The 14,706-nt window shown below is 38.4% G+C and overlaps 1 protein-coding gene across 1 annotated transcript in view; it reads left to right on the top strand.

The window, feature by feature from the left end:
• The first annotated feature begins 869 nt into the window (after positions 1–869).
• The window catches only part of CNBD1 (cyclic nucleotide binding domain containing 1), a 257,585-nt gene continuing 243,748 nt past the window's right edge, over positions 870–14,706 (top strand). The window contains exon 1 of the mRNA XM_054595284.1: positions 870–957. Coding sequence (XP_054451259.1) covers positions 870–957 — 88 coding nt within the window. The remainder of the gene's footprint in view (positions 958–14,706) is intronic.

Here is a 14,706-nt window from a genome sequence, read left to right as displayed (position 1 = left end):
GCTGCATCGTGGTGCTGTATTTGAGGAGGATTCAGAGGGGGAACAGTGCTGCTTGCTCAGCTCTTGCCCCACTTTTAGTCATTTCTCCTGTTACCCACAAACAAATTGGGCCCTTCTGATATCAATTCCTGGGTGGGTGGGTTTGTGTACATTCTGTACCCTATGCCCCCTCCAATGGGCTCTCCTGTGAGACTGGCAGTTTCTTCCACTGCCAAAACCCCCACAGGTTTTTACTGCCAGAGTTTTTGAAGCTTTCTTTTCCCATGCTGGAATCCTGGGTTGCATGCTCTGTATCTCTCCCCAGTTGTTCTTGGTTTATCTGCATGCTAATGTGGGACTGCCTGGTCTGCCAGCCACTGCCTTGCTGTGCATCTTCTCTGCCCCTGCTACCCAACTCTGCCCCTCATACCAGTCTGGATGAATGCTTCGTCTTTAATTCTTTAGTTTTTGGACTTCCACACAGTTTGATTTTCTGGCAGTTCTTGTTGATTTTTGTTTTTAAATTGGTTGTTATTCTTATTTTGGTGGTGTGAGGTTGTGTGTCTGCCTACGCCTCCATCTTGGCCAGAAGCTGCAATTGACTTCTGAATTCTTCTTTCACATGACCCAGTCTCATTTGCTGTTGATTCTTTTCTGTCTGCCTGGTAAGTTGTGATTTCCTTCTGCACACAATATTTCCCATAGCACCATTCATGGAGCAGCCTTCCTCTCAGAATGCCTTGCACCCACTGGTGAGAATGGTGAGGGAATGTTCCGAAGGACCTAGCCTATCAGAGGGCACCCTGAGGGTTCAGCTTTATGAGGCATCAGGGAAGAGGTATTCTTTGCCTCTCAAGTCATCTCTGCCTAGCTGCCTTTGAGCTGTCAAGATGCCTGTGTCTTCTCTTTCCTCAGCCATTCTGTCTCACATGAGATCTGTAAACAGCGTGCCTCCTCCTCCACCTCGCAGCGTGCCAAGTGAGTGGGACTTCCTTGAGGATCTGGCATTGCCTCCAGTGTTACTAACCTCAGATATAAGACATGGGGCTTCTCAGAGTTGGTTGGCAGGGGCATTGGCAATTTTATTGACAGTTTATTAGTGGAATGGGAAAAACATACATGTACAAATTCTTCTTTGTCCTCCTGAAGCCATATCAGTTTTCTAGGTCTCAACTTTTACATTGTAAAATGAGTGTTTGTATGAATTCTCAGAGCTTCCAATAGCAACTATTTTTAGAAAAGAAAACACAAAGTCTTAGAGAGGTCACACGGGCCCCTACTGATAAGGCCCTTGCGACTACCCAGGCTCATTCTTACTGCTTTCAGGAGTTAATTAATACTTAATTTTCACTGGGAGAATTGTGATTTAAAATTTTCAAGGGAAAAAAGACAATTTCTATTATTCTTGCTCTGAAATTTATTCTCATTTCATTTTTATTTTATAGTCATAGGTTTAAAATATCATAGGAATTATAAACATAAGGTTAAATATTTTGAAGTTTATACAATTGAAAGTATTTTCTTATTTTATATAGGTAGTCTAAACCCAGAACATTTTTTCTCAAGACTTATTATTATAGCTATATTTATAAATATATTATTTGATTACCAATATTAATATTTGATAACATGTAATAGTCCTAGTGATAGCTGAGATTTAAAAAAACATCTTTGGGATAGCATGGCTAACAGTTGCAACCCTTTCAACATCAAAAAAAAACTTTTATTAACATAAAGTGAATAAGTAAATTAATATTAAATATGAAATAAAAGCATTTATTATATTGATTATAAGTTTATTGAATGTATATATTATCTGATTAGTGGGGTAAATTTATACTGATTGAAGAAGTTAACCTATCTATCCTTTTATCTTCCTGTGAGAATTAGTTTTACTAAATATATATATATTTAAATTATATTTTATTGATTATGCTATTACAGTTGTCTTGATTTTTCTCTGTATGCCCCCCTTCATCCAGCAATCACTACTCTCTCAGGCAATCCCTCACCCTTGTTCATGCCCATGTGTCATGTGTGTAAGTTCTTTGGCTACTCCCTTTCCCATACTGTACTTTATATCCCTATGGCTATTTGGTAACTACCTATTTATACTTTTTTTTGCATTGTAATATCTATTTTAATATTATATCTAGCCAATAATACAAACTCTTATTATTTTCTCCCCTTTATTCCCCTCCTCCCTGCACCATCCCACTCCCCAGTATTCCCTGCCCCTTAGTTCATATCTATAAGTTGTACATAAATATATATATATTTAAATTAATGATCATAGTCTCTAGGGGAAATGCTGCCACAGGCAGCAGATGAAACCCTGAAGAGGTATATTTATGCTTTGAATGCTGTTAGATAAAGTTGTTACGTTAAACCAAATTAATTTCTATGTTACTTTTTTCATATGCTTTGTTATTGTGAAAAAAATTTTCACATAGTCAATGTTTTGTATTTTTTAAAAAGTCATGTTTATTCTATTACAGTTGTCTCAAATTTTCCTCCTTTGCTCTCCTCCACCCATCCCAGCCCCTCGCCTCCACTCCCACAGTCAATTCCCGTATTGTTGTCCATGTCCATGGGTCATTCATACATGTTCTTTGGTTAATCCTTTCCCCTTCTTTCCACCATTGTCCTCCTTTCCCATTCTTTCTGGTCAACTTCAGTCTACTCCATGTTTCCATGTCTGTGGTTTGTTCTGTTTCTTAGTTTATTTTGTTGAACAGATTCCACTTATAGGTGAGATCATATGGTATTTGTCTTTCGCTGACTGGCTTATTTCACTTAGCTTAATATTCTCCAGTTCTATCCATGTTGTCCCAAGATATGGGAGTTCCTTCTTTCTTTTTTTTAATGCCAATTTTATTTATATATATATATATTTATTTATTTATTTAATTGAAATGTCAAGATCTATTATAAAGTATTTAAAAATTTAAATCATTATAAAATCTCAGCAATTAAAACAAAATGATACCAATACAGAAATGATCAAGTAGATCAATGAAATAAAATGAGCATTCTAGAAACAAATGGATATATCTGTCTAACAATGTAATATATGATTAAATTGATATTTCAAATCAATGGGGAAAATAAAGCTTATTCAACAAAAATAAAGTACATGGTCCACTATTACTCGAAATAAAACAAACATAGGGCCCTATTTCACACATTATACACAAGTGTTCAGGTAAGTGAAAAATCACTATGTAAAATCTAAGGAGATTTAGGAGAAATACGGAATAATAGTTTTCTTACCTTGAATTAAAATATTTGAACCTCTAAGCTAAAAAGTAAAATATTGACAATAAGACTATATTAAACATTTAAGACTATACAGGAATAGACATATAAAAAAATTAAAGGACAAGTAATAAAATAGGAAAGTATTTGCAACACATATAAGAAAGCATTAACAGTTTTCTTAAGGGAAAATATTCTACAAATAGTCAAAAAATGGATAAAGAATACCAAAAAGTCATTTAAAGCATTTTAAAAATAATAGAATTAAGCAATAAATATACAAATCAAGTTTAGTTTCAAAAAATAATAAAGTAACAATTAAAATAACACATCAATGTCACAGTCAGATTAATGTGTTAAAAATATTGGTAATATTGAGTAATGGTGCCTGTGAAAGGAACTGGATATTCATAGAGTCTTTTCACATCTTTTATTTCTTTTCTTCTTCTTTCTATTTTTTTATTGTTCAAATACATTTGTCTCCACCTTCCCACCACCACGTTCCCCTGCCTCACTCCCCTCCCTCCCTACCTCAATCCTTTCCCACTTTGGCTTTGTCCATGGGTCCTTTATACATGTTCCTTGACATGACCATTCCCTTCCCTTGCCCGCCCCACCTCCTTCTCCCTCCTTCCCTTTTGATTCTGTTGGTCTTTTTTCTTTCAATGTTGCTGGTTATATTTTCCTTGCTTGTTTGTTTGGCTGGTTAGGTTCCACTTATAGATGAGATCATGATATTTGTCTTTCACTGCTTGGCTTATTTCACTTAGCACAATGCTCTCCAGTTCCAACCCTGCTGTCACAAGGGGTAGTAGCTCTTTATTTCTTTATGCTGCATAGTATTCCATTGCATAAATGTATCATAATCTTTTGATACACTATTTACTGACGGGCACTTAGGTTGCTTCCAGCACTTGGCTAGTATAAATTGTGTTGCTATGAACATTGGGGTGCATAGGTTCTTTTGAATTGATGTTTCGGGATTCTTTGCATATATTAATCCCAGCAGCGGAATTGCTGTGTCAAAAGGAAATTCCATTTTTAGCTATTTGAGGAAATTCCAAACTGTTTTCCACAGTGACTCTACCAATCTGCATTCCCACCAACAGTGTACTAGGGTTCCCTTTTCTCCACAACCACACCAGCACCATTGTTTGTTGATTTATTTATGATGGTCATTCTGACCAGTGTGAAGTGGTACCATATTGAGGCTTTAATTTGTATTTCTCTGATAGTTAGTGTTGAAGAGCATCCTTTCATATGTCTCTGGGCCCTGTGTATGTCCTTTTTGGAGAAGTATCTGTTCAGGTCCTTTGTCCATTTTCTAATTGGATTGTTTGTCTTCCTGGAGTGGAGTTGTGTGAGCTCTTTATATATTTTGGTGATCAATCCCCCTTTCTTAGGTATCATTGGAAAATATATGTTCCCATATGGTTGGCTCCCTCTTCTTTTGCTGATATTTTCTTTAGCTGTGCAGAAGCTTCTTTTATTTTGAAGTCCCAATTGTTTATTGTTTCCTTTATGTCTCTTGCTCTAGGGAACATATCGGTGAAGATGTTGCTGCATGGGGTATCTGAGAGTTTTCTGCCTATGTTCTCCTCTGGGACTTTTATGGCGTTGCGACTTATATTTAAATCTTTTATTCATCTTGAGTTTATTTTTGTGTATGGTGTCAGTTTGTCATCACATTTCAATTTTTTGCATGTAGCTGTTCAGCTCTCCCAACACCATTTGTTGAAGTTGTTTTTACTCCTTTTTATGCTTCTGCTCCCTTTGTCAAATATTAATTGAACATAGAGACATGGATTTATTTCTGGGCTTACTATTCTATTCCATTGATCTGCATGTCTGTTCTTATGCTATTACCAGAATGTTTTGATTACAGTGGCCTTGTAATATAGTTTGATGTCAGGTATTGTGACCCTCCTACTTTGTTTTTCTTTCTCAAAATTTCTGTGACTATTTTGGGTCATTTATCGTTCCATATACATTTTTTTAAATGTTTGTTCTATGTCTGTGAAATACACCATTTGTATTTCAATAGGGATTGCGTTGAATCTATAAGTTGTTTGGGGTAGTAGGGACATTTTGATGACGTTAACTCTTCCAACCTATGAACACGATATATGCATCCATTTATTTCTGTCTTCCTTAATTTATTTCCTCAGTTTTATATAGTTTTCTGTGTACAGGTCTTTTACCTCCTTGGTTAAGTGAATCCTAGGTACTTTACTTTTCTTGTTGCTAAAGCAAATGGGTATTTTCCCCCTGATTTCTGATTCTGATATTTCATTTTTGGTCTACAAAAATGCCATAGATTTCTGAATATTGACTTTTTATCCTGCTGTTTTGCCAAATCCACTTATTAGGTTGAGTCGTTTCTTGGTGAAGTCTCTGAGGTTATTCATGTACACCATCATGTCATCTCCAAATGATGAAAGTTTTACTTCCTCCTTTTCAATTTGGATGCCTTTTATTTCTTTTTCTATATGATTGCTGTGGCTAGGACTTCCAATACTATGTTGAATAGAAGTGGTGAAAGTGGACAACCTTGTCTTGTTCCCGATCTTAGTGGGAAAGATTTTAGTTTTTGCTCATTGAGAATGAGGTTGGCTGTAAGTTTTTCTCATATGGCCTTTATTGTGTTGAATTATGCCCCCTTTATTCCCATTTTGCTGAGTGTTTTTATAATAAATGGGTGCTGTACCTTATCAAATGCTTTTTCTGCATTTATTGATATGATCACATGGTTTTTGTCTTTACTTCTCTTTATGTGATATATCCCATTTATTGATATGCAAATATTGAACCATCTTTGCATCCCTGGGATGAATCCCACTTGATAATGGTGGATGATCTTTTTAATGTATTACTGGATGCAGTGTGCCAATATTTTGTTGAGGATTTTAGCATCTATGTTCATTATAGCAACGTTGGCCTGTTGTTTTCTTTCCTTGTTCTTTCTTTATGTGGTTTTGGTATTAGATTGATGCTGGACTCATGAAAAGAGTTTGGGAGTCTTCCCTCTTCTTGGATTTGTTGGGAATAGTCTGAGGACAGGTGTTAGTTCTTAAATGTTTTGTAAAGTTCTCCTTTGAAACCATCGAGTCTCAGGCTCCTGTATGCAAGGAGTTTTTTTTATTATTGCTTCAATTTCAGCAACTGTTATTGGTCTGTTTAGGTGTTCTGCTTTTTCATTCAGTGTTGGAATGTTATATTTTTCTAGAAATTTGTACATTTCATCACAGTTTTCAAATTTCTTGACATATAATTGTTCATAGTAATTTCTTCCAATCCTTTGCATTTCTGTGTTATCAGTTGTTATTTCTCCTCTTTAATTTCTGGTATTATTTATTTGGGTCCTCTCCCATTTTTTCTTTTTTTTTTAAATTTTATTTAAATTTATTTTTTCAAATACATTTGTCTCTACCTACCCCCCACCACTTTCCTTTGCCCCCTCCCCCCTTACCTCCCTCAGTTCTTCCCCTTTGGTTTTGTCCATGAGTCCTTGCTATATGTTCCTTGACTTTCCCCTGAATCTGTTTAAGGGCTTGTCAATTTTGTATATTTTTTTTCAAGGAACTGCCTCCTGGATTGGGTGAGTATTTGAATTGTTCTTTTAGTCTCTATGTTATTCAATTCCGCTCTGATCTTGCTTATTTCCTTCCTTCTACTTGCGCTGGGATTTGTTTGTTGTTGTTTCTCCAGTTCTTAGCATGAAGGTTAGGTAATTTATTTGAAATATTTCTATCTTTTGTATTTATAGGCCTTTATTGCTATGATCTTCCCTCTCAGGAATTCCTTAGCTGTGTCCCATATGTTTTAGACTGTCATGTGTTCATTTTAACTTGTTTCCAGAATTTTTTTGATTTCTTCTTTGATCTCATTATTGACCCATTCTGTGTTTATAACATGCTATTCATTCCCCATAAGTTTGAATGATTTTTAGCTTTTTCTACGAGGTTGGTTTCCAGTTCCAATCCCTTGTGGTGCGAGAAAATGCTTGTTATGATTTCAAATTTCCTGTATTTGTTGAATCTTGTTTTGTGTCCTATCATGTGGTCTATCTTTGAAAATATTGCATGTGCATTTGAAAAGAATGTGCATTTTGCTTCTTTGGGATGAAAGGTTTTATATATGTCAGTTAAGTCTATTTGATCTAATGTGTCTTTCGGTTCCATAGTATCCTTGGTAATGTTTTGTTTGGAAGATCTATCCATCGTTGACAGTGGGGTGCTAAAATCCTCTAGTATCAGTGTATTGTTGTCTATATCTTTATTGAAGTCCTCCAAGATTTTCCTTATATATTGTGGTGCTCCTATATTGGGTGCATAGGTTTACGATGTTTATGTGTTCTTGATGGATTCTTCCTTTGTGTATTATGGAGTGTCATTCTAGATCTCTTTTTATGGCCTATTGTCTTGAAATCTATTTTGTCAGATATAAGTATTGCTACACCTGTTTTTTTCCCCTGTCCATTTGCTTGGAATATTTTTTTCCTTCCTTTCACTTTCAGTCTATGTAGGCCCTTTGTTCTGAGGTGGGCCTCTTGTAGGCTGCATATATGTGGGGCATGTTTTCTTATCCATTCTGCTATCCTATATATTTTGATTGTGGCATTTAATCCATTTACATTTCACATTATTATTGGTAGTTACTTATTCATTTTTTTCCCTTTGTACCTTTGGCCTTCTCTTTCTCACTCTTTTTGTTCATCTTCTTAAACCAGTCCCTTCAGCATATTTCATAGCACTGGTTTGGTGTATTCCTTTAGCCCTATTTTGTCTGGGAAACTCCTTAATTTGCCTTACCATTTTAATTGAGAGCCTTGCTGAGTAGAGTAGTCTTGGCTGGAGGCCCTTTCTTTTCATTACTCGGAATATCTCTTTCCATTCCTTTCTGGCTTGCAGTGTTTTCTGTTGAGAACCATCTGCTAGCCGTATCGGGACTCCCTTGTATGTTACTCCCTATTTTTCCCTTGCTGCCTTTAGGATTCTCTCTTTTTCTTTGATATTTGCCATGTTAATGATGATGTGTCTTGGAGTCAGCCTCTTTGGGTTCCTCTTGAATGGGACTCTCTGTGTTTCCTGGACTTGTGTGACTTTTTCTTTCCTCAATTTAGGGATTTTTTTTCATCATTACTTTTTCAAACAGGTTCTCTTTCCTTTGTTCCTCTTATACTTTCGGTATCCCTATTATACAGATATTATTATGTTTCAGGTTGTACTGCACTTCCCTCAATGTCTCTTAATTCTTTCCGAGTCTTTTTTTATTTCTTGCTCTTCTGGGAGCTTTTTTTTTACCTTGTCCTCCAGCTCACTGATTCAGTCCTCTGCTTCATTTAGTCTGTTTTTGATTCCTTCTAATGTGTTCTTCAATTCAGAAATTGTGTTCCTCATTTCCTCTTGATTCTTATTGAAAATTTCCATATCTTCTTTCATGTTTATATACTGAGCAATAAGTTTCTCATAGTTATCCTATAGTTTTTGTTAATTCGCTTTGAGCTCACACAGCTCACTGAGCCTCCTTAGGACCATTGTTTGGAACTCAATATTTGATAGTTTACTTGCCTCTATTTCATTTAGTTCTCTTTCTGGGGATTCCTCCCTTTCCTTTTATTTGGGGGGTGCTTCTGTTTCTTCCCATTATTTGTGAGAGTCTTCTTTTTTGCTTCTGCATCTTAAATTGATCTCTCTTTACTTCCTGACTCTGTGATGTGATCTATGATAGGAGACCACTTTTTTTTTTTCTTTCTTTCTTGATCTGCCTCTGGTGATTTCAACTGTTGACACTGTCTCACCTTAGGCAATCTTTAAGAGACTTTCAGGAATCTACTGTCTGTGTCTGGCTCCTCCAGTTGTTAATGTAGTCACTCTGCCCTCAGCAGTCAGAGTGGAGCAGAATCTATCCTGTGGGTTTGGCAATTGGGTCCATTCATGCTGGTGCCACTTGGAGGGGTGGTCTTCCTGAGCATGATGGCTGCTGCCATATGGGGGAGGAGTCAGCACCAGGATCCCTCTTGGCTACTCCCTCAGTTCCCTTCTCAACACCCCCACTCCAGACTTTCCTCAAGTGTCTCTAGACCTCCCTGGGTTGCCTTTAGTTATGGCTCTACTATCTGTGACTGCCCTTCTGTCCTCAGCTCCCAAGCCTGTGTACACCTGGCCAGGCTGAGCCTCCTGGGGATATATCATTGCATCTTTTCTCACTTCTGCTGCCCAGGGGAGTGGTCTGCCTGAGCAAGATGGCAGCTGCTTAATGCAGGAGATTCAGCACTGGGACCCCGCTGCCCACTTTCTCATTTCTTTCCCCAAAGCCTTCCTCTCAAGTTTTTCCTCAGGTTGCTCCAGCTCACTCTGCTCCCACTCCCCCAGTGCCCAGAGGAAGTGGCTGGCTTTAGAAACTTTTGCATTGTCCCTTTAAATGGCTCTTTGCATCTCCAGCCACCTGTGTCTGGCAGAGAGCACACTTGAGCTTTTCACAGCTGGCTGTTTTCTGTGTGCTTTTTGGGCTCTGCTGTTGTATGCTGGAGATCCCCACTTATATTTTAGACTCCACCTTCTCAGGGGGATCCACCTGGGCATTTCAATATTCCTCTGGCACTGCATCCCCTGGGTGCCCAGCCTACCTTCTCAAGCACCTACTGCTCTCCTTACCAGTTAGGTTATGCCAAAGCAGATTCCTCTGTCTGACAAAGGATTTAAGGCTCCTCTCTTACTATTGTTCAGTTTTTTTCCAGGTGTTTTCTATGCAAGTTAGTTGTAATTCCAGATTGGTCCTGGGAGGAAGTCAGTGTGCCTTCCACTCACTCCTCTGCCATCTTGAAGTCCCCTATTTATTGCCATTTTTTAATATTGTAGTGGATTAGATAAAAACTCCATTTTTTTTGTGTGTGTGAAATGACACATTCTCATTTTCACCAATAACTTTATTGATTTTAAGTATGTTAGCTATCTCCATCATGGAATAACATTGATTGTACCCAATTAATGTTTCAATTTGATTGCTATCAACTTCAACTGGTCTATGGGACTGTGAAGCATCATCCAGTGAGAAATCTCCAGTAGGAAATGTTGCAAATCATTTTTAAGAAATTCGATCAGTCACAGCACTTTCTCCGTACTCTGCAGAAATGTCTTTTTTTTTTTTTGCATGTCAGTTGTGTTTTCACCTCTCTTGAAATAATTAGCATAACCACCCTCAAGAGAGCACATAATCTTGTTAACTATCCTGTAATCCAATCCTTCCTTGCTTTCTCCCAGCCCTCATGTAACCTTCCTTATGTTCCCTTAATTTCAAATACATAAAAGAAACTGCAAATGTAATTTCCCTAGAATTTGAGATCTTGCTTCCTGGAAATTGTCAGTTTGGCTCAAATAAACTCATAAATTTTTTTTATAAAAAGCATAATGCATCAAAAATGTTGTGTATTTTCTTCCACCTTCAACATTAAAATGGCTACAAAAAAATCACCAATTTTGATATTTTTTAAATGCACACTAGCATGACATCTGTCACAATACAATCTAACAAAATTGTTTCAAATGAAGTTAAAGACAATTAAGCTCTATTAGAGCCATCTTATGGAAAAAAGGAAAATAAACTTTTTGGCCAACTCAACACGTTTTTCTCTCTATTTCTTCTTCTTAAAAAAGGTCCTTTAACATTTCTCGCAATGTTGGATTGGTGGTAATGAACTCTTTTGTTTATTTGTTTGTTTGTTTGTTTTGTCTGGGAAGCTCTTTATTTGTCCTTTGATTTTAAGTAATAGCCTTGCTGGGTAGAGCAATACAGGCTGCATGTTTGCAGTTTTCCTCACTTTGAATATTTCCTGCCAATCTCTTCTGACCTATAGTGTTTCTTTTGAGAAATCAGCTGAGATTCTAATGGGGGTTTCCATGTATGTAACTGACTGTCTGCTGGCTTTAAAATTGTCTCTTTGTCTTTAAGCTTTGCTATTTAATTATGATGTGTCTTAGTATGGGTCTCATCTTGGGTTCATCTTGATTGGGAATCTCTGTCCTTTCTGAACTATGTGCCCTTTTTCTTCACTAGATTAGGGAAGTTTTCTGCCATTATTTCTTCAAATAGGTTCTCTATCTCTTTCTCACACTTATCTTCTTCTGGCACTCCTATGATAAGGGAGTTGTTACACTTGATATTATCTCAAACTTAGAATTTTCCTTGTTTTTCTTAAGTCTCCTTCTCTCTCTCTCTCTCTCTCTCTCTCTCTCTCTCTCTCTCCTGTCTTTCTCTTTCTCTCTCTTATATTTACTCTTTGGGTGGATACTGTCTTCTTGTCCTCTGATTTTCTGATTTAATCCTCTGCTTCATCTAACCTATTGTTGATTCTTTCTAGAGAATTCTTCATTTCAGTTATTGTAATCTTCATTTCTGACTGGCTCTTATTTATGTTTTATATATCCTTTTTAATCCTTACTATCACTTTATATTTTCACTGAAATCATCCATTCTTCCTCTAAGGTCCTTGAACATCCTTATAACCATCATTTTAAATTTGAATCTGTTATTTGTATTGCTTCCATTTTTTCTATGTTTTAATTCTTTTTTTTGTGGGGGAATTTCTGTTGTTCTTTTGCTTGGGACATTTTTCTCTGTTACCCCATTTGATTGATTTCTATGTTAGGTAGGTGTGCTATGTCTTCCAAATACCTGCTTTAATTGTTTTATGATAAAGGTGTCTTGCTGGTATCAGTTGCATAATCCTTTGGAATACCTGAACTCTGTGGTCCAGGAATGTTTCTTGTGGGTTCTATGTCTATTTTTTTGTAGTTGTGTCTTAAATGATGGGGGCTCTTTGTGGGTAGTTATTTCTTCAGGCTGGGCATCCATAAGAGTAACCCATGACATCTGTATATGGGATACCATGTAGTTTTTGTGCCTTGAGGAGGTGTTGCTCTGCAGCTGGGCCTGGAGCTTGCAAGAATCTTCCCTTGGGAATACTGATTGTGTGGCTTGTTGGCTTGATCTTTGGTGTGGGCTGAAGCCTAACACTGATTTTGTTGGTTCTGGGCCTACTTGGATGGGATTCAGCTGCAGTTTGCTTTCTGACATTGTGTATAATGTTATCTCTCTGTAGCTGGACATGCTTGGGCATGTAAGGAGCCAAATGGTGACAGTTCCATAAAGGATCTGAGGTTTCCTGAAGTTAATCTTCTGGTTTCAGCCACTCTGCCCCATGCTGAGATGAGCTGGTCTTCCTTTTGAGCTTTTTGATGAGAGACTATATGATGATTCCAGGTCTGTTGAGATAAGACTAGCAGATTTCTCACTTTGTTGGTCATGCAGTCTGTAGGACACCTAGTGGGGGGAGAGTAGCCCCTACTCAAAGCCAACACCTTCAGTCTTTGCTGGACACTCCAGCATTTGCTTCCTCAGAAGGGCCTGCTAATGGTTCAAGATGGGTACATCCAACTTTCCCCTTTGCAGGAGTGAGCTCAGTGGCTCTGAACTTCAGTGAGTAGATCAAAAGAGACTCCCACTGGGGCTGGAGCCAGAACAGACTGCAAGTGGGGGCTAAGGTCTTAGTCTCATCGTAGAACCTCAGTATGAGGCTAAGCTCTTTGTTCCATTCCCAGACAATATCCTTCAGAAATCTCACATTTTGAAAGTCCTTGTTCTGAGTTTCTCCCCTGCTCAATGGGGAGAAACCCAGCAGGGGAATCTGGGACCTGGCAGGTCTATTCTACAGGGTTTCCCCATTGGGGGTGGTGCACACAACCTTATAGGAAGGGGGTGGGCACTCCTTTTCTTTACCATGGTAATGTGGGCTGAGAGTGGGTTTGCCTCACTTTAAAGTATCTTAAGTGCTCAACTCTCACTTGTCTATCTCCCAACCAATAACTCTTCCAGGAAAGACAGTCCAGATCTTTCTGCTATGCGCATCACTTGGCCTTCCTGCAAACAGCCACGTGGGGCTGAAAAACCCCTCATTGCACAAATTTCTGATCTCTCCACCTGGCTGGTCTCAGTGGGAAAAGACCCAAAGACCCAGTGTGGCTTGCCTTAGCTGTGACAAATTCAGAATGAGCCATAAAAAATTTGAGGTTCTGCTAGGTTCTCCTCTGCAGAAGTCGCCACCTGGGGTAGCTCACAATGGGGGTGGGGCACCATGCATACTCTTGAGAAGGGGGAAGTGGTTCTCTTTCTCAAGCCACTTAGTAAGTTCTTTGTTTTTGTCTCCATCCCACACCTCCCTATCAATCAGAGATCCCCTTTATGCCACTGCTGTCTGCAGCCCTCCGAGGTCCTATTGCAGCATTGTTGTTTCTCTTATAGTCTGAGCTCATATAGTAAACACTTCAGTCTGGTGCCAAAACCATAGAAATATTTCATGCTGACTGTGATCTCTGATTTCCACAGGTATAGTAGAACCACATTGCTTCCCACTGCCAGTTACCCCACAACCTCCACTTTCTGTCTCTATTGCTGTGCATTGGGATTACTGGGTGCAAACACTGCCCCACAGTTCTAAGGGGAGGGAGCTCTGCTGCTGCAATTTCAATCTGGTCTCTCACCTGGCAGAGCAGCTGCATGCTGGGTCCTTACCCCTCCATATTTTAGTTTCTCTTATCAGTCTCTGCAGTACCCACACCACACAACTGAGTCACTGTCTGGGGCTTTGCATAAAACCTCCCCAAGGAATAAATTGTCTCTCAAAGTCACTACTGGCCACAGCCTGTAGGTGCCTCTGAAAGACCTGGGTGCAGTAAGCTGGTCCTTTTATCATTTTCAGCCCCTATCCTGAGCTCTCCATGTTGGCGCTACAACAATGGAAATTCTGCATGCTTCCATGGTTTCAGTGGATCCCCCAAAATTTCCCAAACAAACAAGCACTCAGTCTCCTCTTCCTGTCTCTGTTGATGTGGGTTGGGGACCATGGAACTAAGGTCCCTGGCTCTGATAGGGGAGGGAGCTCCAGAGATGCAATTTCTGGTCTCCAGCTGCAACAGAAGCCATGCACAGGGTCTTTCTCCTTCCACTTATAAACCTCTTTTACCAGTGTCCACAAGCATCTTTTTTACTCCTTGATTTTAAAACTTTATATCAGCAAATATTTAGTTGACTGTTCAGGTTGATTGTTGGAAGTTCAGCTGAAAATTGAGATTAGGGGCAGAAGCAAGTAGACTCAGTGTCCACCTACTCTGCCACCATCCCAATGAATACATTTTAAAAAGTTTTAGAAATGTATTAAAATGCTGATTTTCTTAATATCTTTTCACTAAAGGGAGAAGCGCTGTGCATGTTAGTGCCTATTACTGCTTTCTGATATTTAGTGTTACAGTGTGCACTCTCCTAGAATAAAGGGAGATTCTGTAATCATTCTAATGATGCTGATGGTACTCACTAGTCAGTCTTTCTTCCATCTCCTCCAAAGGCTGTTGGTTTTTTGTTTTGTTTCATTTTGTTTTGTTTTAGCACAGATATTTTGTTTCCTGGCTATGATTA

The sequence above is a fragment of the Pteronotus mesoamericanus genome, unplaced genomic scaffold (assembly GCF_021234165.1).
Source record: "Pteronotus mesoamericanus isolate MK-2021 breed Mesoamerican mustached bat unplaced genomic scaffold, CSHL_Meso_final scaffold_54, whole genome shotgun sequence".
NCBI lineage: Eukaryota > Metazoa > Chordata > Mammalia > Chiroptera > Mormoopidae > Pteronotus > Pteronotus mesoamericanus.
The sequence above is the reverse complement of the archived record's forward strand: the minus strand, read 5'-3'. Positions and strand labels throughout refer to the sequence as shown.